Source organism: Macaca thibetana, chromosome 19, assembly GCF_024542745.1.
Source record: "Macaca thibetana thibetana isolate TM-01 chromosome 19, ASM2454274v1, whole genome shotgun sequence".
In the NCBI taxonomy this organism is placed as follows: domain Eukaryota; kingdom Metazoa; phylum Chordata; class Mammalia; order Primates; family Cercopithecidae; genus Macaca; species Macaca thibetana.
In genome coordinates, this window is record NC_065596.1 from 44,685,983 (window position 1) to 44,708,927 (window position 22,945).

The 22,945-nt window shown below is 50.4% G+C and overlaps 2 protein-coding genes across 3 annotated transcripts in view; one reads left to right on the plus strand and one right to left on the minus strand.

The window, feature by feature from the left end:
- The window catches only part of BLVRB (biliverdin reductase B), a 220,150-nt gene that overhangs the window by 13,049 nt on the left and 184,156 nt on the right, over window positions 1–22,945 (minus strand). The window contains exon 2 of one of the 2 annotated variants that reach the window (XM_050769318.1): window positions 8,128–8,261. In XM_050769318.1, coding sequence (XP_050625275.1) covers window positions 8,128–8,206 — 79 coding nt within the window. In that variant the 5' untranslated portion in view covers window positions 8,207–8,261. Of the gene's footprint in view, window positions 1–8,127; window positions 8,439–22,945 lie in introns of those variants that run through there. The other variant, XM_050769317.1, reaches the window with a different exon arrangement.
- SPTBN4 (spectrin beta, non-erythrocytic 4) overlaps window positions 9,732–22,945 on the plus strand; it is a 117,522-nt gene continuing 104,308 nt past the window's right edge. The window contains exons 1-3 of the mRNA XM_050768976.1: window positions 9,732–9,833; window positions 10,449–10,586; window positions 15,796–15,982. Of these exons, the coding sequence (XP_050624933.1) occupies window positions 15,811–15,982 (172 nt within the window). The 5' untranslated portion in view covers window positions 9,732–9,833; window positions 10,449–10,586; window positions 15,796–15,810. The remainder of the gene's footprint in view (window positions 9,834–10,448; window positions 10,587–15,795; window positions 15,983–22,945) is intronic.

Consider the following 22,945-nt stretch of genomic DNA (forward strand, 5'->3'; position numbering starts at 1 on the left):
ATAACTTCCCTTCCCTCTATTTATTATTATTATTTTTTGAGACGGAATCTCACTCCATAACCCGGGCTGGAGTGCAGTGGCACGATCTCGGCTCACTGCAACTTCTGCCTCCCGGGTTCAAGTGATTTTTCTGCTTCAACCACCCGAGTAGCTAGGACTACAGGCACGTGCCATCATGCCTGGCTATTATTATTAATTTTTTTGAGATGGAGTCTCACTCTGTTGCCCAGGCTGGAGCACAGTGGCGTGATCTCAGCTCACTGCAACCTCTGCCTCCTAGGTTCAAGCGATTCTTCTGCCTCAGCCTCCCGAGTAGCTGGGACTACAGGTGCATGCCACCACATTGGGCTAATTTTTGTGTTTTTAGTAGAGATGGGGTTTCACCATGTTGGCCAGGCTGGTCTTGAACTCCTAACCTCAGGTGATCCACCTACCTTGGCCTCCCAAAGTGCTGGGATTACAGGTGTAAGCCACTGTACCCAGCCAGCAACTTCCCTACCCTGTAACAACTAAAGGGTTAATGCTGGCACTGCACTGGTCTCTGCCTCCCATCCATGGTCCTGGAGGAAACTGAGGTCCTGAGGAGGACATGGGTGACCTACAGACTGACAAGTGCTTGGATTGGTCTCAGCCCTGCTGCCTGGCCTTACTGCTGGGAAGCCCAGTCCTCCTTTAGTGGTCATAACAGATTTTTAATATTGTCTTAGTATATTCCTTCCCAAAATAATTTTGGATAATTTTGTTCCTCTCCAACACACACACACATACACACACATTTTAAAGTTCACAACTAACATATTTCTTCCTTTGTTTTAAACATTGGCAAAGGATGTTAACATTTGGGTATACTGTAATAGCTATATATATACATATACATATATATATATACATATACACACACACATATATATATATATATATATATATTTAGAGACAGGGTCTTGCTCTGTTGCCCAGACTGGAGTGCAGGGGCACCAATCATAGCTCACTGTAACCTCAAATTCCTGGGCTCATGCCTATTATAATCCTAGAGCTTTGGGAGGCCAAGACAGGAAGATTGTTTGAGGCCAGGAATTTGAGACCAGACTGGGCAACATAGTGAAACCCTGTCTCTGCAAAAAAATAAAAAAATCTAGCCAGGTGTGCTGGTGCAACCTGTAGTCTCAGCTATTCAGGTGGCTGAGGCTGTAGTGAGCTATGATTGCACCACTGCACTCCAGCCTGGGCTACAGAATGAGACTCTGTCTCAAAAATAAATACATAAAATTAAATTAACAAAAAGTTTAGGCTAGTACCTGGCACAGAAATAAGAGCTACCTGGTGCTGGGCGCGATGACTCACGCCTGTAATCCCAGCACTTTGGGATGCCAAGGCAGGTGGGTCACCTGAGGCCGGAAGTTTGAGACCAGCCTGACCAACACGGGGAAACCCCACCTCTACTAAAAATACAAAATTAGCCAGGCATGGTGGCTAATAATCCCAGCTACTTGGGAGGCTGAGGCAGGAGAATTGCTTGAACCTGGGAGGCGGAGGTTGTGGTGAGCTGAGATCATGACATTGCACTCCAGCCTGGGTAAAAAGAGCGAAACTCCATCTCAAAAAAAAAAGAGCTACCTGGTTGTTTGCTATTATCATGCCTTTTTTTTTTTTTTTAATTTTTTTTATTTTATACAGCTAGGGTTTCATTCTACTGAGCAGTCTAGGGAAACATAAAGGCCAGCTGTGGTGGCTCACGCTTGTAATCCCAGCACTTTTGGAGGCCAAGGCGGGTGGATCACTTGAGGTCAGGAGTTTGAGACCAGCCTGGCCAACATAGTGAAACCCCGTCTCTACTAAAAATATGACAAATTAGGCCGGGCGCGGTGGCTCACGCCTGTAATCCCAGCACTTTGGGAGGCTGAGGTGGGCGGATCACGAGGTCAGGAGATCGAGACTAACACAGTGAAACCCCGTCTCCATTAAAAATAAAAAAAAATTAGCCAGGCGTGGTGGCAGGCGCCTGTAGTCCCAGCTACTCGGGAGGCTGAGGCAGGAGACTCACTTGAACCCAGGAGGCAGAGATTGCAGTGAGCTGAGATTGTACCATTACGTGCCAGCCAGGGCAACAAGAGCGAAACTCCGTCTCAAAAAAACAAAACAAAACAAACAAATAACAACAAAAACCACAAAAAACAAAAAACCCAAAAAGATACAATAAAAAAATTAAAAAGAGAGATGGGGTTTTGCATGTTGACCAGGCTGGTCTTGAACTCCTGGGCTCAAGTAATCTGCCTGGTATGGCCTCCCAAAGTGCTGGGATTACAGGCATGAACCACCGAGCCTGGCCTATTACACCTTTTAACCATTTTGCGACTTTATCTCCTGGCCTGGACCAGGCCTGCGTCTCCTTCCTGGTCCCTTTCCTGGGTCCTCCCTGGGCTCCTGGACCGAGACCTGCCCTCTCCAATCCATATTCCACACAGCAGCCAGACAGAGCTTTCCACAGAAAGATTTAAGTGCCTCCCTGCTCAGTTGCCTCTCACAAGCCTGAAATGCCCTCTGATAAAACCCATGCTCCTCATGCCAGCCTTCCAGGCCCCTCGGGATCTCGCTTGTCCTATCCAGCCTCTGCTGAAGGCTCTGCCCTCTTCACCCACAGTACTTTTTTTTTTTTTTTTTTTTTTTTTTTTTTGAGATGGAGTCTCGCTCTGTCGCCCAGGCTGGAGTGCAGTGGCCGGATCTCAGCTCACTGCAAGCTCCGCCTCCTGGGTTCACGCCATTCTCCTGTCTCAGCCTCCCGAGTAGCTGGGACTAGAGGCGCCCGCTACCACGCCCGGCTAATTTTTTGTATTTTTAGTAGAGACGGAGTTTCACCGTGGTCTCAATCTCCTGACCTCGTGATCCGCCCACCTCGGCCTCACAAAGTGCTGGGATTACAGGTGTGAGCCACCCTGCTGGGCTTTTTTGTTTTGTTTTGGAGACGGAGTCTCGCTCTGTTGCCCAGGCTGGAGTGCAGTAGCGCAGTCTCTGCTCACTGCAACCTCTGCTTCCTGGGTTCTAGTGATTCTCCTGCCTCAGCCTCCCAAGTAGCTGGGATTACAGGCGCCTGCCACCATGCCTGGCTAACTTTTTGTATCTTTTTTTTTTTTTTTTTTTTTGAGAAGGAGTCTCGCTCTGTCGCCCAGGCTGGAGTGCAGTGGCCGGATCTTGGCTCACTGCAAGCTCTGCCTCCTGGGTTCACGCCATTCTCCTGCCTCAGCCTCCCGAGTAGCTGGGACTACAGGCGCCCGCCACCTCGCCTGGCTAGTTTTTTGTATTTTTTAGTAGAGACGGGGTTTCACCGTGTTAGCCAGGATGGTCTCGATCTCCTGACCTTGTGATCTGCCCGTCTCGGCCTCCCAAAGTGCTGGGATTACAGGCTTGAGCCACCATGCCTGGCCCTTTTTGTATCTTTAGTAGAGATGGGGTTTCACTATGTTGACCAGGCTGGTCTCGAACTCCTGACCTCGTGATCCACCTGCCTCGGCTTCCCATAGTGCTGGGATTACAGGTGTGAGCCACTGCACCCGGCCTTAACTTCTTCCTTTAGTTCCTCAAATGCATGGTGCTGCTTCCTGCCTTCTGGCCTTTGCACGTGCTGTGCCCTCTGACTGGAACACCCTTTACTCTCTTTCCCCAGTCCCCCCAGTCACTTGTACTTCCTCTGTATGCTGACCTGCAGCAAACCAAGCACTCTGTGGGTCCAGGGACTGTGTCATATTTCCTGCCATCTCCCTGGCCCTTTATAAACACAAAAGCACAGGCATTACTGTCCCAGGGACCTTGGTCCAAACTCCAGCTCTGCCACCTACCAGCTGAGGAACCTCATGCAACCTCTTCCATGATTGGACCTCAGCTTTCTCATCTCTGAAGTGAAGATCACAGTACCAGCATCCCCATGCTATGTGACCACCTTTCATAGGGGAATGACACAAGATCTGTGCTGCCCTCACACATGGGGGAGCAGCAGGGGCTTGCATGGGGCCAATATGGGCATTCTTTTTTTTTTTTTTTTTTTTTTTTTTGAGACGAAGTCTCACTCTCTTGCCCAGGCTGGAGTGCAGTGGTGTGATCTCGGCTCACTGCAACCTTCGCCTCCCAGGTTCAAGTGATTCTCCCACCTCAGCCTCCAGAGTAGCTGGGATTACAGGTGTGCGCCACAATGCCCGGCTAATTTTGTATTTTTAGTAGAGATGGGGTTTCACCATGTTGGCCAGGCTGGTCTCGAACTTAAATGACCTGCCTGCCTTGGCCTCCTGAAATGCAGGGATTACAGGCGTTAGCCACTGCACTGGGCTTAATGTGGGCATTCTTTTTTTTTTGAGATGGGGTCTTGCTCTGTAGCCCAGGCTGGAGTGCAGTGGCACAGTCTCGGCTCACTGCAAGCTGTGCCTCCTGGGTTCATGCCATTCTCCTGCCTCAGCCTCCCGAGTAGCTGGGAATACAGGGGCCCGCCACCACGCCTGGCTAATTTTTTTTATTTTTGGTAGAGATGGGGTTTCATCGTGTTAGCCAGGATGGTTTCGATATCCTGACCTCGTGATCCACCTGTCTCGGCCTACCAAAGTGCTAGGATTATAGGCGCCCGGCATGATTTTTCATATTTTCCTTTGCTCTATCCTTCTCTACCTATGTGTATATATATGTGTGTCTATATAAACATTAAATATAGTATATATTACATACGATAAGTATATACATATGTCTAGAAACACATGTATATGCACACACACACATATATATACTTTTTTCCTATTTTAGAGTAAGTTGTAGAGGTCGTGCCCTTTTTAGTCTTTTTAATTTTTATTTATATTTTTTATAGAGATGTGGGTCTTCCTGTGTTACCTGTTACCCAGGCTGGTCTCAAACTGCTGGACTCAAGTAGTCGACCCACTTCAGCTTCCCAAAGTGCTGGGATTACAGGCGTGAGCCATGGTGCCTGGCCTCTTTTTAAGCTTTTTAAAAATCTCAGCCATCGGCCACGCATGGTGGCTCATGCCTGTAATCCCAGCACTTTGGGAGGCCAAGGCGGGCGGATCACGAGGTCAGGAGATGGAGACCATCCTGGTTAACACGGTGAAACCCCGTCTCTACTAAAAATACAAAAAAAATTAGCCGGGCATGGTGGCGGGCACCTGTAGTCCCAGCTACTTGGATGGCTGAGGCAGGATAATGGCGTGAACTCGGGAGGCGGAGCTTGCAGTGAGCCGAGATTGGGCCACTGCACTCCAGCCTGGGCGACAGAGTGGCACTCTGTCTCAAAAAAAAAAAAAAAAAAAAATCTCAGCCATCAATACAAAAGATTTCATTGCCTAACCTGGTGTACACAAACCCACACATATATAATTGAAATGAGTTTCATAAAACTAATACTTAAAGTGATACATTTTGATACTATGTCATCATTTGTCACCCTATATTGTTGATACACATTGTGACCATATGTTTCAGATCTCACTATAACTCACAGTTTGAGAAGCATCAGGTTGCAACAACCCTGCAAGGTAGGTATCATTATCCTATCCACATTGATGGGGAAACTGAGACAATTTTAGGCAACTGGGCCAGGATCACACAGCTAGTAGGTAGAGAAGGTTGAATTTTTACCTAAGTGAGTCTGATCCAGAGACTGCAAAATTCAATGCTAGTCTAAGTACTTCCTACATAAGATCTCATTTAATTATCCCGAGAGCCCTAGGGCAAGTACTACCAGTTTCACCATGACCTTACACATGTCTAGGTACACAGATGACAAGGCATTTGGCCACACAGGCTGTAAGCTGCAGAGCTGGTGACTTGAATGTGGGCAGGCTGGCACCAGAGTTCATGCCTGTCAAGACTCTTGGTCCTACAGAACCATTGTGAACTCCAGTTAATCCAAGCCCTTTCCCTCCCTCCCTCCCTCCCTCCCTCCCTCCCTCCCTCCCTCCCTCCCTCCCTCCCTTCCTTCCTTCCTTCCTTCCTTCCTTCCTTCCTTCCTTCCTTCCTTCCTTCCTTCCTTCCTTCCTTCCTTCCTTCCTTCCTTCCTTCCTTCCCTCCTTTCTTCCTTCCTTCCTTCCTTCCCTCCTTCCTTCCTTCCCTTCTTTCTTCCTTCCTTCCTTCCCTCCCTCCCTCCTTCCCTCCCTTCCTTCTTTCCTTTCGTCTTGCTGTGTCACCCAGACTGGAGTGCAGTGGTGCAGTGATGCAATCTTAGCTCGCTGCAACTTCCGCCTCCCAGGTTCAAGTGATTCTTGTGCCTCAGCCTCCCAAGTACCTGGGATTACAGGTAAGTACTACTGTGCCCAGCTAATTTTTTTTTTTTTTTTTTTTTTGAGATGGAGTTTCGCCCTTGTCATCCAGGCTGGAGTGAAGTGGTGCAATCTCGGCTCACCACAACCTCTGCCTCTTGGGTTCAAGCTATTCTCCTGCCTCAGTCTCCCGAGTAGCTGCGATTACAGGCGCCCGCCACCACGCCCGGCTAATTTTTCATATTTTTAGTAGAGACGGGGTTTCACTATGTTGGCCAGGCCTCCTGACCTCGTGATCCACCTGCCTCAGCGTCCCAAAGTGCTGAGATTACAGGCGTGAGCCACCGCACCCAGCCTCTTTTTCTTTCTTTTTATTTATTTTTTTAAATTTTAGAGACAGGGTCTCACCCTGTCACCCAGGCTGGAGTACAGTGGTGCAAACACAGCTCACTGTAGCCTTGAACTCCTGAGCTCAAGCAATCCTCCCACCTCAGCCTTCTGAGTAGCTGGGACTACAGGCATGCATCACCATGCCCAGCTAATTTATTTTTATTTTTTATATTTTTGTAGAGATGGGGTCTTGCTATGTTGCCCAGGATAGTCTCAAACTCCTGGCCTCAAGCCATCCTCCCGCCTTGCCCTCCCAAAGTGCTGAGATTACAAGCATGAGCCACTGTGCCTGGCCAGCCCTTCCCTTTGCTGATGGGGACATCAAAGCTGAGAGCTGGAAAGAGATTTTTCAGAGCCACAGCTCTGAAGCTCCCTAGGCTCCAGTTCTTAATCCCCCTGAGTGCAGTCCCAGCTATGACCAGCAGGGATGGGCAAGTGGAATTAGTGGATTTCCATGTGACTCAGCACCTTTCAACTTCTCTCACTTCCTTCTCTCCCAGTAAATGCTTATCAGCAAATTGGTTTTTACTGAGAGGCCCACAGCTCCCCATTCTCCACAAGTCAAGATCGTCACGGGGTCTCCCTGGGGAAGGGAAGAGTTTCCAACCCAGTGAAGAACTTTCAGAGTCCCTCCAAGGGAGACAGCAGAGTGGGGTCCTGGTGGCCTCCACCCTTTTGGGGCACGCAGATAGTCAATATCTTCAGCGTCACCAAGGCCTGTAAGGGTGGGGCCCCATATCTGGAAGTCCCAGGCCCAGCTGGGAGTTGGTCAAGTCTGGGCTGTGGGGGCAGGGAGTGCTGGGGGATGGTTATCCCCTTTCCTGCCCTCTCTCCTGGGGCAACTCCACATTTTCAGACCTCATTGACTTTCCCAGGACTGCTGTCCCCAAGTCTTCACTCATGTTTCTCTGTGACTCCTTCCCATTAGGTACTCACAGCAACCTGGCCCCCCAACTTTTTCAATTGCCAGCCTGGGGACTTGTGGTGGTTAAGAGCATGAGCTGGGTTCAAATCCCAGCCCTGTTAGTTACCAGCTGTGTGATGTTGGGCAAGTCACTCTCTGGGCCTCAGTTTTCTCATCTGTCAAGTAGGGTAATACTAGTTCCCACTCCATTTTGAGAGCTCTCATGTGAAGAGATGACAGAGCAAGCTTGGCTTAGTAAATCCTCTCTGGGTGTGCGAACAACCACCACCACAACCACAATAATGACAACTGCATTGCATAAGAGCTCTGGACTTACACATGACTGTGCCACGGGAGTCCCCCCGGGGTTCCCGGGGCCAATTCCTCTCTGGCTTGGACTCACATGAACTTGGATCTCACATCTTTTCCCATTTCTGCTCCCGTGGCCGCTTGCTTTGGCCCCTGAGTTCTCATACACCTGGCTGGGGCGCTCATGGCCCCAATCAGCCTCGGCCCTGCCCCATGGTGCCCCTTCCTAAAGCTCTGCCCGTCCGTTCCGTGACACGCCCCGCCCGCCCCGGCTCATGCCTGCTTGCACCGCCTGCGCCAGGGTGGTGAGCCCGGTCTGGCCAGTGGCGCCGAAGATCGCGATCTTCTTGACGGCCATCCTGCGAGATCGTGGGGGTGCAAGGCCTCAGAGTGTCGGCACGCGCGGGAACCTACTGGCTGCTGGGCGGCGCTCTCTGCCCTACTCAAGCAGGAACAGCTGGGCGGAGCTGGCTCGAAGGGCCACGCCTCAGCCCAGCTCCGCCCGCGGCTCAGGTCAAGGGACGCGGCCTAACGCGGGTGGGCGGGGCAGGAGTCAGCTGGCATTCGCTCACCGCCCAGCACCGCCCTCTCTGCCGGCCACTTAGGTCGGAAGGCGGGGCCACAGAAGGCCACGCCTCCACATAGCAACAAACCGAGTGGGCGGAGCCGAGATAATTTGTCACTCAGCGTCCTGCCTCCGCGCTCTACCTCCCGGAGAGGGGCGGGGCCAGGCGAGCCACGCCCACGGCCTCTTGTAGCTCACGCCCCCTCTCGCAGAGCCTGGAGCGATCTGGGGCGCACTGTAAGCCCCAGAGCCTCCCAGAACCAGCAAGGGGAGAAAGTGAGGGAGGACAGAGTGTGTGTGTGCATTTGAGTGTAAGACACTGTGTCACGGCATATCTATGCACTTATATGACCCTGTGTGACTCAGTGACCGGAAGGGCAAGCATGACTGTGGGCGACACCTTGTGTCATCCTCCGTGTGTGATCCCGTGTTACAGTGTGACTACACGTGCGTGACACCACGTGTGCCAAGCATTGATTCTGTTCTTTTGTGACATTGTGGTGACACCGTGGGTGACACTGCGTCAGCCTGTACGATAGGGTGTGGGACGTGTGAGGTGTGCTACATGGAAGCGTGAGATTATTAGACTGTGACAGTGTGTGACACCACATGTCTCGTGTAAGGATGTGTGACACCGGGACCCCATTCGAGTGTGTGACTGTGGGTGTCTCTGTTGTGCTGCTGTTTGTGACCCCCTGTGATTATGATGTGCGAGGTCAGGGGGTGCAGCATGTGCGGGGCGACTGCTGTGAAGGTTCGAGTGTGTAGAGTGTGTGACACTGTGGCTGTGAAGCTGTGCGCGATGTGTGGGCCTATGACACTGTTTGTGACTGCCGGGGAGTGTGCGACTGTGTGTGACAGGTGCGTTTGTGTGTGACGCCGCTTGGGCGGTGGTGACCCTATTGGATTGGTGTGGTGCTGGGTGACACTGTTCCAGTGTGGACGCCGCCTGTGACGGCGTGAGGGTGTGACCCCGTGGGACCTCACAGGAGGGAGTGACGGCGCGCGAGCGCGTGGATGCGGGGGTGAGTTTGTGTGTCGAGGCCCCCGCGAGTATGGCATAGCAGCGTGGCGAGCGTAACCCCGTGGGAGTGTGCAGCGCGTGACGCCGCCGTGCCCGCGCGAGTGCAGCCGTGCACCCCACGCCGCGGCCGGGTGTGACTGTGCGTGGGCCTCGGGCTGCGGGGCGCGGGGACCGCGGGCGGGAGAGGGCCCCGGGGGCGCGCGGAGCGCGGCGGCGGCGCGAGCGAGGGAGGCGCGGCGGCGCATGCGGATCTGGCTGAGCCGTGAGCCCGCGGGGCCGAGCTGAGCCGGGCTGGGCCGGGCCGGGCCGGGCCGGGCCGGGCAGCGGACGCCGACAGGGAGGTCGGTCGGTCGTGGTGAGCAGTGGGGACAGCGGCGCCGGCGGCCGCGGGCCCAGGTGAGCGGCTAGGGGGCCGACAGCCCCTCCCCCAAGCATGTACCCACCTGGCGAGCATCCCTCCTCCGTGCGCACCGGGCATAGCTGGAGCCCCGGGTCTCCCTGGCTGGAGGGAGGCAAAGGGTCGAGGGCAGGACGAGTCCCCAACCCCCCACCCGGTCTAGCCTCCGCGCCACGCGTGGGTCTTACCCCCAGGCCTTGTCCTTCCCAGGCCCCCTCCCTGGGCGCGGTGTCTGAACCGCAGGGAGAGAGGCGCGGCCTGGGAAGGGTTAAAACCTCTGATGCCACCGCAGCCCAGCGCCCCGCCTGCTTTTGCAGTGGGGAGTGGGGGGCCGGCTCGCAGGACACCCCTTCTCGGCTCCCCTATTACCTGCTCCCTTCCTTCCCGTTCAATCGCGTTATGGCCAGAGCTGATCCTCGGCCTGGCTTGAGAGCTAACAGGAGAGCTAACGGCCTCCCCATCTTTAAGTGTCCTCCACTGAAGAAAACAGTTGTAACCACCGTTTAACAGGGAGGGAAACTGAGTCACAGAAAGGCCAAGTTAAAGATACTCGGTTAAAGATACAGCAAGGATAAAGCGGAACTTGAACTCATTTCTGTCTGACTCCGGAACAGGCACATTGATTTGCTGAGATATGTGAGGAAAAGATGAAGAATAATAGCAAGGAACATATATATCGAGAGCTTGCAGTGTACCAGATACCATGATCCCTGCATTATTAACTTACTTCTTCAAACACCGCTAAGAAACGGGTACGATTATCATTACTCTTTTTTTTTTTTTGAGATGGAGTTTAGCTCTTGTCACCCAAGTTGGAGTGCAATGGTACAATCTCGGCTCAGTGCAACCTCTGCCTCCCGGCTTCAAGCAATTCTCCTGCCTCAGCCTCCCAAGTAGCTGGGATTACAGGCATGAGCCACCACGCCCGGCTAATTTTGAATTTTTAGTAGAGATGGGGTTTCACTATGTTGGTAAGGCTGGTCTCCAACTCCTGACCTCAGGTGATCCACTCACCTCCTTGGCCTCCCAAAGTGCTGGGATTATAGGCGTGAGCCACCTCCTGGCCTACCCTTTTGTGTGTGTGTGTGACAGAGTCTCACTCTTTCATTCAGTCTGGAGTGCAGTGGGTCAATCTCAGCTCACTGCAATCTCCATCCCCCAGGATCAAGCCATTCTCCTGTCTCAGCCTCCTGAGCAGCTGGGACTACAGACATGCGCCACCATGCCTGGATAATTTTTGTACTTTGTTAGTAAAGACGGGGTTTCACCACGTTGGCCAAGCTGGTCTCAAATTCCTGGCCTCAAGCGATCCACCTACCTGGACCTCCCAAAGTGGTGATATTACAAGCATGAGCCACCGTGCTGGGCCATCATTACGATTTTGCAGATGAACAAACTAAGGCCCAAAGAGTAGAAATAGCTCAGCCAAAGTCACACAGGTGGTAGGTAGCTGTGTGCTCACTTTCACTTTTCCATGGAGGGAGGGAAGAACAAAAATGGATTTGGGACTGGGCACAGTGGCTCACACGTGTAACCCCAGCACTTTGGGAGGTTGAAGTGGGCAAATAGCTTGAGCCCAGATGTTCGAGACCAGCCTGAGCAACATAGCGAGACCCCATCTCTACCAAAAATACAAAAATTACCTGGTCATGGTGGAGCTTGCCTGTAGTCCCAGCTACTCAGGAGGCTGAAGTGGGAGGATCGCTTGAGTACAGGAGTTGGAGGTTACAGGGAGCTATGATTTTGTCACTGCACTCTAGCCTGGGTGATAGAGCAATACCTTGTCTCAGGAGAAAAAAAAAAGGGGGGGATTACAGTGTATCCCCCTAAGGGACAATTTCCACTCTACTCACTCTATTGACCAAGACTCAGACCCTACCTTCCTAGATTTCAGTGAGTTGGCAATTGTCTGGGTCTTTTGAGGACATTGATCTCCTAACTTCCTCCTTTGTTGGTCTTAGAATCAGGCCTGGGGGCTCAGAAGGTAGAGGAGATACATCTAATGTCACTCAACCCTTTAAATTTCTTCTCTCTCTTTTTTTTTTTTTTTTTTTTTTTTGAGATGGAGTCTCACTCTGTCGCCCAGGCTGGAGTGCAGTGGCGCAGTCTCGGCTCACTGCAGCCTCTGCCTCCCGGGTTCAAGCAATTATCCTGCCTCAGCCTCCCGAGGAGCTGGGATTACAGGCATGCACCACCATACCCGGCTAATTTTTGTATTTTTATTAGAGATAGGGTTTTACCATATTAGAGTCTGGAACTCCTGACCTCAGGTGATTTACCCACCTCGGCCTCCCAAAGTGCTGGGATTACAGGTGTGAGCCACCACACCTGGCTAATTTCTTCTTTTTTTTTTTTTTGAATATTTTTTTGTTCTCTATTTTTAAATTTTAATTTAATTTAATTTAATTTTTTCTGAGATGGAGTCTCACTCTGTTGCCCAGGCTGGAGTGCACTGGCGCGATCTCAGCTCACTGCAACCTCCGCCTCCCAGGTTCAAGCAATTCTACTGTCTCAGTCTCCTGAGTAGCTGGGATTACAGGTGCACGACGCCACGCCCGGCTAATTTTTGTAGTTTTAGTAGAGACAGGGGTTCCACCGTGTTAGCCAGGCTGGTCTGGAACTCCTGACCTCAGGTAATTCTCCCACCTCGGCTCCCAAAGTGCTGGGATTACAGACGTGAGCCACGGCGCCCAGCCGAATCACTTGAGGCCAAGAGTCCGAGACCAGCCTAGCTGACATGGCGAAAACTTGTCTCTACTAAAAGTACAAGTTAGCTGGGCATGGTGCTGTGTGCCTGTAGTCCCAGCTGTTTTGGAGGCTGAGGCACAAGAATCGCTTGAACTCGGTTGGCAGGGGTTGCAGTGAGCAAAGATTGCACCATTGCACTCCAGCCTGGGCGACAGAGCGAGACTGTCTCAAAAAACAAAAAACGGCTAGGCGCGGTGGCTCACGCCTGTAATCCCAGCACTTTGGGAGGCTGAGGCGGGCGGATCACGAGGTCAGGAGATCGAGACCATCCTGGCTGACACAGTGAAACCCCGTCTGTACTAAAAATACAAAAAATTAGCCGGGCGTGGTGGTGGGCGCCTATAGTCCCAGCTACTTGGCAGGCTGAGGTAGGAGAATGGTGTAAACCCAGGAGGCAGAGCTTGCAGTGAGCTGAGATCACACCACTGCACTCCAGCCTGGGTGACAGAGGAGACTCCATCTCAAACAAACAAAAAAACCAACCAACCAAACAAACAAACCAAAAAACACAGAACCTTTACTAAGCCATTGAGTCTGAGCTCAGCAATTTAGGCTGGAATCAGGTGGCCGTTCTTCTGGTCTCTGCTGTGGTCAGAGTTGAGGGTGGTGTTGGCAACCTTAGCTGGCCTTGGCTAGAATGACTAGGGCCTTGGACCTGGTCTGGCCCAGGTGTGTTTTTCTTATAGCCACAGTAGAGCACAAGCAGAAACATGCGAAGTCTCCCTCCCGCGTCCTAGGCTCAGAACTGGCACAGCAGCACTTTCACCTAATTCCGCTGGCCAAAGCAAATAACAGGGCTAGAGTCAATGGGTAGGGTATGCAGCACTCTATCCTACCTTAGCAGTAGGAGGACACTGAAGAGTTATATGGCAAAGGCTGTGGCTACAAGGGTGAAGAATTAGGGCCATTAATGCAAACATTCTTTTTTTTTTTTCTTTGAGATGGAGTCTCTCCCTGTCACCCAGGCTGGAGTACAACGGCACGATCTCAGCTCATTTCTACGTCCGCCTCCCAGGTTCAAACGATTCTCCTGCCTCAGCCTCCTGAGTAGCTGGGATTACAGTAGCCCACCACCACGCCCAGCTAATTTTTGTATTTTCAGTAGAGACTGGATTCCACCATGTTGACCAGGCTGGTCTCGAACTCCTGACCTCGTGATCCGCCTGCCTTGGCCTCCCAAAATGCTGGGATTACAGGCAGGAGCCACTGTGCCTGGCCCCATTAATGCAAACATTCTATCACCTATTTTTTTTTTTTTTTTTGGAGACAAAGTCTTGCTTTGTCTCCCAGGCTGGAGTGCATTGGCATGATCTCCGCTCACTGCAGCCTCCACCTCCCAGGTTTAAGCGATTCTCCTGCCTCAGCCTTCTGAGTACCTGGGATTACAGGTATGTGACACCACGCCCAGCTAATTTTTGTATTTTTAGTAGAGACAGGGTTTCACCATGTTGGCCAGGCTGGTCTTGAGCTCCTGACCTCAAGTGATCCACCCATCTCAGAAAGTGCTGGGATTACATGCATGAGCCACCGTGCCTGGACCTATCACCTGTGTTTGAATTCTAGCTACTTACTAGCTGTGTAACCTTGGAAAAATAGATCAATTCCTCTGTGCTTCAGTTTCCTCCTCTGTAAAATAGGTGTAATAATAGCCAACTGGGCCGGGCGCGGTGGCTCAAGCCTGTAATCCCAGCACTTTGGGAGGCCGAGACGGGCGGATCACGAGGTCAGGAGATCGAGACCATCCTGGCGAACACGGTGAAACCCCGTCTCTACTAAAAAAATACAAAAAACTAGCCGGGCGAGGTGGCGGGCGCCTGTAGTCCCAGCTACACAGGAGGCTGAGGCAGGAGAATGGCGTAAACCCGGGAGGTGGAGCTTGCAGTGAGCTGAGATCCGGCCACTGCGCTCCAGCCCCGGCGACAGAGCGAGACTCCGTCTCAAAAAAAAAAAAAAAATAATAGCCAACTGTTAGGGAATTAAATTTGTGGAAATAATAAGAGAATGTACATGAAGTACTGACCACAGGGCAAGTGTTCAATATGTTCATTATTGTTATTACTGCATTACAGAACTCTATTGTTCTAATAATAACAGTGACAGTTTGCTGAGCCCTTAATATGTGCCAGGGTCTAAGCTATGTGTTTTACCACATCCTGTGAAGTGGTGAGGGTAAACATTATTATTATTGTTATTTAGAAATACGGTCTCACCATATTGCCTAGTTTGGAGTGCAGTGTCACTATTATAGATCTCTGTAGCCTTGACTTCTTGGGCTCAAGCCATCCTCCTGCCTTAGCCTCCTAAACAGCTGGGATTATGGGTGGCAGCCACCACATTTGGCTAATTTTTAAATTTTTTTTAAAGATGGTTTTTGGCTCTGTTGCCCAGGCTGGAGTGCAGTGGGAGCTATCTTGGCTCACTGCAACCTCCACTTCTTGGGCTTAAGCCATTCTCACACCTCAGCCTCCTGAGTAGCTGGGATTACAGGCACGTTGCCACCATATCTGGCTAATTATTTTTTTTTTTTTTTTTTTGAGACAGAGTTTCGCTCTTGTTGCCCAGGCTGGAGTGCAATGGCACAATCTTGGCTCACTGCAACCTCCACCTCCCGGATTCAAGCGATTCTCCTGCCTCAGCCTCCCGAGTAGCTGGAATTACAGGCATATTCCACCTCGCCAGGCGAATTTTGTATTTTTATTAGAGACGGGGTTTCTCCATGTTGGTCAGGCTGCTCTTGAACTCCCGATCTCAGGTGATCCGCCCGCCTCGGCCTCCCAAAGTGCTGGGATTATAGGCGTGAGCCACTGTGCCTGGCCAATTTTTGTATTTTTTGTAGAGACAGGGTTTCACCATGTTGCCCAGGCTTGTCTCGAACTCCTGGGCTCAAGCTATCTGCCCTCCTCAGCCTCCCAAAGTGTTGGGATTATAGGCCTGAGCCACTGCACCCGGCTTATTTTTATTTTTATAGACGTGAAATCTTGCTATGTTGCCCAGACTGGTCTCCAACCCCTGGGCTCAAGTGATTCTCCTGCCTGTGCCTCCCAAAGTGCTGGGATTACAGGTATGAGCCACTGTGCCCAGGCCTTATCATTATTATTATGTCCACATTAAAGACAGAGAAATTGAGGACAAGAGAGGGGACAGGACTCAAAGCCAGTCACTGTTAGAAATGGGACTTGATCCTAGACCTGACCTACCTCTCCCCATGTCCAGGCCTCGCTTTCCCCGATGGCGCAGATACCAGGGGAAGTGGACAACATGGAGGGCCTGCCTGCCTCTAACAACAACAACCTTGCCACCCGCTGGGAGAGTCCGGATCGGGGCTGGGAGCGGGAGCAGCCAGCCGCCTCCACCGCAGCGGCCTCGCTCTTTGAGTGCTCCCGGATCAAGGCCTTGGCAGGTACCTGGAGGAGGGCTGGGGTGGGATGAGGAGGATGAGGAAGGGGAAAGGGTACCCAAGAACCTTGGTGGTCCGGAGGGTGGGAAGAGAGACCAACACTGTCCAATAGAACTTTCCATGATGGTGGAAATAGTCTATATCCGTGATGTCCAATGTAATAATCACTAGTCCATGTGGCTTTTGAGTGCTTGAAATGTGGCCAGTGCTATGTGACAGACTGAGTTTTCAATTTTATTTAGTTTTAATTAAATTTATTTATATATATATATTTTTTGAGATGGAGTCTTATTCTGTTGCCCCGGCTGGGGTGCAGTGGCGAGATCTTGGTTCACTGCAATCCCTACCTCACGGTCTCAAGCCATCCTCCTACCTCAGCCCCCTGAATAGCTGGGACTACAGATGCATGCCCCCACACCTGGCTAATTGTTTTTTTGTTTTTTTGTTTTTTGTATTTTTAGTAGAGACGGGGTTTCACTATGTTTGCCAGGCTGGTCTTGAACTTCTGACCTTAACTGATCCACCTGCTTTGACCTCCCAAAGTGCTGGGATTACAGGCATGAGCCACTGCGCCTGGCCCAGTTTTAATTAAATTTAAATAACCGCATGTGGCTTGTGATTGCCGTATGGAGCAGCGCAGCCTTAGAGCCTTAGAAATGTACAGTCCCAGAATGGTGGGACTTTGTAAGCATATTCCCTTAGAGTCCCGAAATGCAGAGCCATCAGATCCTTGGAACTTGAAATGTCTGGCCGGGCGCGGTGGCTCAAGCCTGTAATCCCAGCACTTTGGGAGGCGGAGACGGGCGGATCACGAGGTCGGGAGATCGAGACCATCCTGGCTAACACAGTGAAACCCCGTCTCTACTAAAAAAAAAAATACAAAAAACTAGCCGGGCGAGGTGGTGGGCGCCTGTAGTCCCAGCTACTCGGGAGGCTGAGGCAGGAGAATGGCGTGAACCCGGGAGGCGGAGCTTGCAGTGAGCTGAGATCCGGCCACTGCACTCCAGCCTGGGTGACAGAGCGAGACTCCGTCTCAAAAAAAAAAAAAAAAAAAAAAGAAATGTCTAAGAGATTCTTAGACCTCTCGAAATGAAGACCTTTGACCGGGCATGGTGGCTCATGCCTGTAATCCCAGCACTTTGGGAGGCTGAGGTGGACAGATCTCTTGAGTGTGTGAGTTGGAGACCAGGTTGGCCAACATAATGAAACCCTGTCTCTACTAAAAATTAAAATAATACAAAAAAAATTAGCCGGGCATGGTGGCATGCATCTGTGGTCCCAGCTATTCAGGAGGCTGAGGTGGGAGGATGGCCTGAGCCGGTGAGGTGGAGGTTGCAGTGAGCCAAGATCGCACCACTGCACTCCAGCCCCAGCAATAAAGCAAGAACCTGTCTCAAAAAAAAAAAAAGCCTGGCTAATTAAAAATAATTTTTTTTGGCTGAGCATGGTGGCTCATGCCTGTAATCCCAGCACTTTGGGAGGCTGAGGCGGATGGATCACTTGAGGTCAGGAGTTTGAGACCAGCCTGACCAACATGGTGACTCTACTAAAAATACAAAAATTAGCCAGGCCTGGTGGCTGGCACCTGTAATCCCAGCTACTCGTGAGGTGGGAGGCAGGAGAATCACTTGAACCCGGGAGATGGAGGTTTCAGTGAGCTGAGATCACACCATTTCACTCCAGCCTAAGTGACAAGAGTGAAACTCCATCTCAAAACAAAAAAAAAATTTTTTTGTAAGATGGGGTCTTGCTGTATTGCCCAGGCTGGTCTGGAACTCCTGGGCTCACACAGTCCTCCCACCTCGGCCTCTTGAAGTGCTTTGATTACAGGGGTAAGCCAGAGTGCCTAGTAGTCACCCTACTTTGATGTATCAGAACAATATTAGCAAAGACCAGAGAACTTTATAGTTATAGAAAGACCTTAGACCTTTAGAATTGTAGACTCTCGAACCTTAGTACTTAGTATTCATAGAGGTTTGGAACCTTAGAAGTGTTTAATCATCAGCATTAAAACTGGCAAATGGCCAGGCGCAGTGGCTCAAGCCTGTAATCCCAGCACTTTGGGAGGTCGAGACGGGCGGATCACGAGGTCAGGAGATTGAGACCATCCTGGCTAACACGGTGAAACCCCGTCTCCACTAAAAAAATACAAAAAAACTAGCCGGGCGAGGTGGCAGGCACCTGTAGTCCCAGCTACTTGGGAGGCTGAGGCAGGAGAATGGCGTAAACCCGGGAGGCGGAGCTTGCAGTGAGCTGAGATCTGGCCACTGCACTCCAGCCTGGGCGACAGAGTGAGACTTGGTCTCAAAAAAACAAAAAAAAATAAACAAAAAAAAAATAAAACTGGCAAAGACCCTGAGGAGCCTCAGAGATATGGAACTTCATAATCATAAGCCTTTAAAACATGACACCCTAGCACCTTTGACCCTTGGGACCTTAACGTCTTAGAAACACAGACTGCTAGAATCGTAAAATATAGATGATCATAATCATGAATTCTTAAAACCCAAAGATCAGAATCAGTTACCTCCAAATCTTAGAACTTTAGTAACTCAGTAGTTTATAATCACAGGATGGCTCTCTGATACTAAGATTTTTGGAACATTTATTTGTTTGTTTATTTATTTATTTATTTATTTATTTGAGCTGGAGTCTCACTCTGTTGCCCAGGCTGGAGTACAGTGGTACAACGTCAGCCCACTGAAACCTCCACCTCCCAGGTTCACGCGGTTCTCCCACCTCGGCCTCCCGAGTAGCTGGGACTACAGGCCCGCACCACCACGCCTGGCTAATTTTTGTATTTTTAGTTGAGGCAGGGTTTCACCATGTTGGCCAGGCTGGCCTTGAACTCCTGGGCTTGAGCGATCCACCCGCCTCGGCCTCCCAAAGTGCTAGGATTACAGGCGTGAGCCATCGCGCTGGCTCAAGAAACCTGGCTGATCTAGCAACCTGTAGTCCCAGCACTTTGAGAGGCTGAGGCGGGCGGATTGCTTGAGCCCAGGAGTTTGAGACCAGTTTGTCCAACAGGGTGAAACCCCGCCTCAACTGAAAACAAAAATTAGCCAGGTGTGGTGGCGCATGCCTGTAGTTCCAGCTACTCGGGAGGTTGAGGTGGGAGAATCTCCTGAGCCCAAGGAAGTGGAGGTTGCAGTGAGCCAAGATTGAGCCACTGACTCCAGCCTCAGGCAACTGAGTGAGACCCTGTCTCAAAAAAATAAGAAACCTGGCCAGGCGCAGTAGCTGACGCCTGTAATCTCAGCACTTTGGGAGGCCAAGGTGGGCAGATCACTGGAGGTCGGGAGTTTGAGACCAGCCTGGCCAGCATGGCAAAACCCTGTCTCTATTAAAAATACAAAAAATAGCTGGGTCTGGTGGCGCGTGCCTGTAATCCCAGCTACTCAGGAGGCTGAGGCAGGAGAATTGCTTGAACCTGGGAGGCGGAGGTTGCAGTGAGCCAAGATCATGCCATTGTATTCCAGCTTGGGCGACAAGAACGAAACTCCGTCTCAAAAACAAACAACAACAACAACAACAACAAGATAATAAAAATAGAGAGAGAGAGAGAGAAATCTGTATGTGCCACAAAGTATGAACCAGATTCAGCTGATGGATTGCCAGCTTCGTCTGATCTAGAAACCTAGACTGATGAAAACATACACTCATGGAAATTTACAGTTATACCTTTAGAGTCTTAGAACCTTAAAAAGGTAGGAACATATCAACTTAGAATTCTAGAATTTACTAATTTACTGTTAAGTGAGTTTGTTTGTGTTTTGAGGGGGAGGGGGTCTCTCCACGTTGCCTAGACAGGTCTCAAACTCCTGGTCTCAACTCAGCCTTCTGAGTAGCTGGGATTACAGATGTGTGCCACCACTCCCAGTTGTAGAATTTATTATTATTATTATTATTATTATTATTTGGACTGCTGCCCAGGCTGGAGTGTGGTGATACAATCATAGCTCACTGCAACCTCCAACTCCTAGGCTTAAGCGATCCTCCCACGTTAGCCTCCCGAGTAGCTGGGACTACAGGCATGCACCACCATGCCCGGATAATTTTCTTCTTAATTTTTTGTAGAGACAGGGTCTCGCTACGTTGCCCAGGCTGACCTTGAATTCCTGGACTCAAGCGATCCTCCCACCTTGGCCTCCCAAAGTGTTGGGATTACAGGTGTGAACCACTGGAATTTATTTTATCTAGAAAATATGAATTCAGTGCCTGCTGTGTGCCTGGCCCATGCTGGACAACATGAGGGGCATAGTAGTGACTGAGGCAGCCCGGGTCCTGCCCCCACAGGGCTCATAGGTCAGTGGGAGAGAGAGATCCGGCTAGACAGTGATGACCCAGAGGGGTCAGAGACAGGGTAGGGGAGGCACAGGCAGAGAGGTTGGGGCTGTTGACAGAGAGGCACAAGCATTGGGCTATGATGGGGAAGCCCAAGGACTGCAGGAGCCCATAGGATGTACTTGATCCAGCCTGGAGAATCAAGGAGGACTTCTTGGAGAAGGAGAGGCCTAAGTTCAGGCCTAAAGGGTGAATTGGCATGAACACCGGAGTGAAGGGTGGAAGAGTATTCTAGGTAGAGGAAACTGCATATACAAGGCCTCCAAAAGTTGGGAGTGGCTTAACTGAGAAGGATACAGGTGAGGAGTAAGTGATGATGGGGGAGGAGCCAGTGGAAGCCAGATCCTTCTTTTCTTTCTCTTTCTTTCTTTCTTTCTTCCTTTCTTCCTTTCTTCCTTTCTTTCTCTTTCCTTCTTTCTTTCTTTTCTTTCCTCTTTCTTGACGGAGTTTCGCTCTTGTTGCCCAGGCTGGAGTGCAATGCCACAGTCTCAGCTCACTGCAGCCTCTACCTCCTGGGTTCAAGCGATTCTCCTGTCTCAGCCTCCCAAATAGCTGGGATTACAGGCACCTGTCACCTTGCCTGGCTAATTTTTGTATTTTTAGTAGAGATGGGGATTTCACCATGTTGGCTAGGCTGGTCTTGAACTACTGACCTCAGGTGACCCACCCGCCTCAGCCTTCCAAAGTGCTGGGATTACAGGCATAAGCCACTGAGCCTGGCAGAAGCCAGATCTTAAAGGGCCTTGCGGGGTACCAGGGAGCTATGGAAAGATTTTTAAGCAGAGGTGGGATATGGTAAGATGAGAATTAAGGACTCTCCAAATCTTAGAACTGTGCTTCTGAGAGCATCTCGCCCAGGGAAATGTAGAAATCCCCTTTGAGATTTTAAAAAAAAAAAAAAAAAAAAAAAAAAATTCTCTCCAACTTGGGCAACAAAGAAAGATCCTGTATGTACAAAAATTTAAAAATTAACTGGCCACACTGGCATGTGCCTCTATCACTCTGGAGGCTGAGGCAGGAGGATCACTTGAGCCCAGGAATTGAAGGCAGGGATCTATGATGGCACCACTGCATTCCAACCTTCCAGCTTGGGTAACAGAGTGAGATCCCACCTTAAGAAATTGTATTTTATTTTCTTTTTTTTGAAACAGAGTCTCGCTCTGTTGCCCAGGCTGGAGTGCAGTGGTACGATCTTGGCTCACTACAACCTCTACCTCCTGGGTTCAAGCTGTTCTCCTTCCTCTGCCTCCTGAGTAGCTGGCATTACAGGTGCACGCCACCACGCCCGGCTAATATTTTGTATTTTTAGTAGAGATGGGGTTTCACCATGTTGGCCAGGCTGGTCTTGAACTCCTGACCTCAAGTGGTCCACCTGCCTTGGCCTCTCAAAGTGCTGGGATTATAGGCGTGAGCCACGTCCGGCCTGTGTAATTTTCATAAATGCTCACAAATGCACAACTCTGCTTAAATCTCCCATGCTTAGGGTTCACATATAGCTCTACAAGTAAAACACATTTGTAGAGGAACTCGAGACCCCAAACCAGTAACATTCAGCTTAATGGTAACTTCATGATGCTGCTCTCCTGCTGAAACCACCTGGCCGCTCAAAGTGCAAATGTGACGTAGACCACTACACTGCATTTCTTTTGCATCCCTTTGCCCAGCTCTCTCATGGTTTTTCTCCCTCTTTTATTTTGAGGCAGAGTCTCGCTCTGTCACCCAGGCTGGAGTGTAGTGGTGCGATCACGGCTCACTGCAGCCTCGACCTCCCAGGTCACCTGTAATCCTAGCACTGAGGCTGAGATGGGAGCATCACTTGAGCCCACAAATGAGCAACATGGTGAGACCCTGTCTCTGTCAATTTTTTCGACATTAAGGAAAATTGTTTGGACCCCACATTCAGTGTGTTCTCTGCTCACCCTCCACAGTTTGTGGCTCACTACTGTCACTGACCTGTGTGAGGCTTCTCTCCAATTCTCTTTTATTCCCAAATCTCAAATCAATTTCTTCTTCCCTGTAGGCAACCACTGACATTATTTTGTTTTGCTTTTTTTTTTTTTTTTTTTTTTTTTTTTTTTGAGACGGAGTCTCGCTCTGTCGCCCAGGCTGGAATGCAGTGGCCGGATCTCAGCTCACTGCAAGCTCTGCCTCCCGGGTTTACGCCATTCTCCTGCCTCAGCCTCCCGAGTAGCTGGGACTACAGGCGCCCACCACATCGCCCGGCTAGTTTTTTGTATTTTTTAGTAGAGACGGGGTTTCACTGTGTTAGCCAGGATGGTCTCGATCTCCCGACCTCATGATTCGCCCGTCTCGGCCTCCCAAAGTGCTGGGATTACAGGCTTGAGCCACCGCGCCCGGCTTGTTTTGCTTTTTAAATAAAGATGGAGTCTTGCTATGTTGCCCAGGCTGGTCTTGAACTCCTGGGCCCAAGCACTTCTCCCACCTCAACCTCCCAAAGTATTGGGAAGCCACTGCTTCTGACCCCATTCAGATAGTTTTTAATGTGAATCTTTTTCTTTACATGAGGATAATTTTGCAAAATGTGCATTGCTAATAAGTAAGCATATATATATATATATATTTAACTTTTTAATATTAAAGTAGTTCATGCACACAGAATGG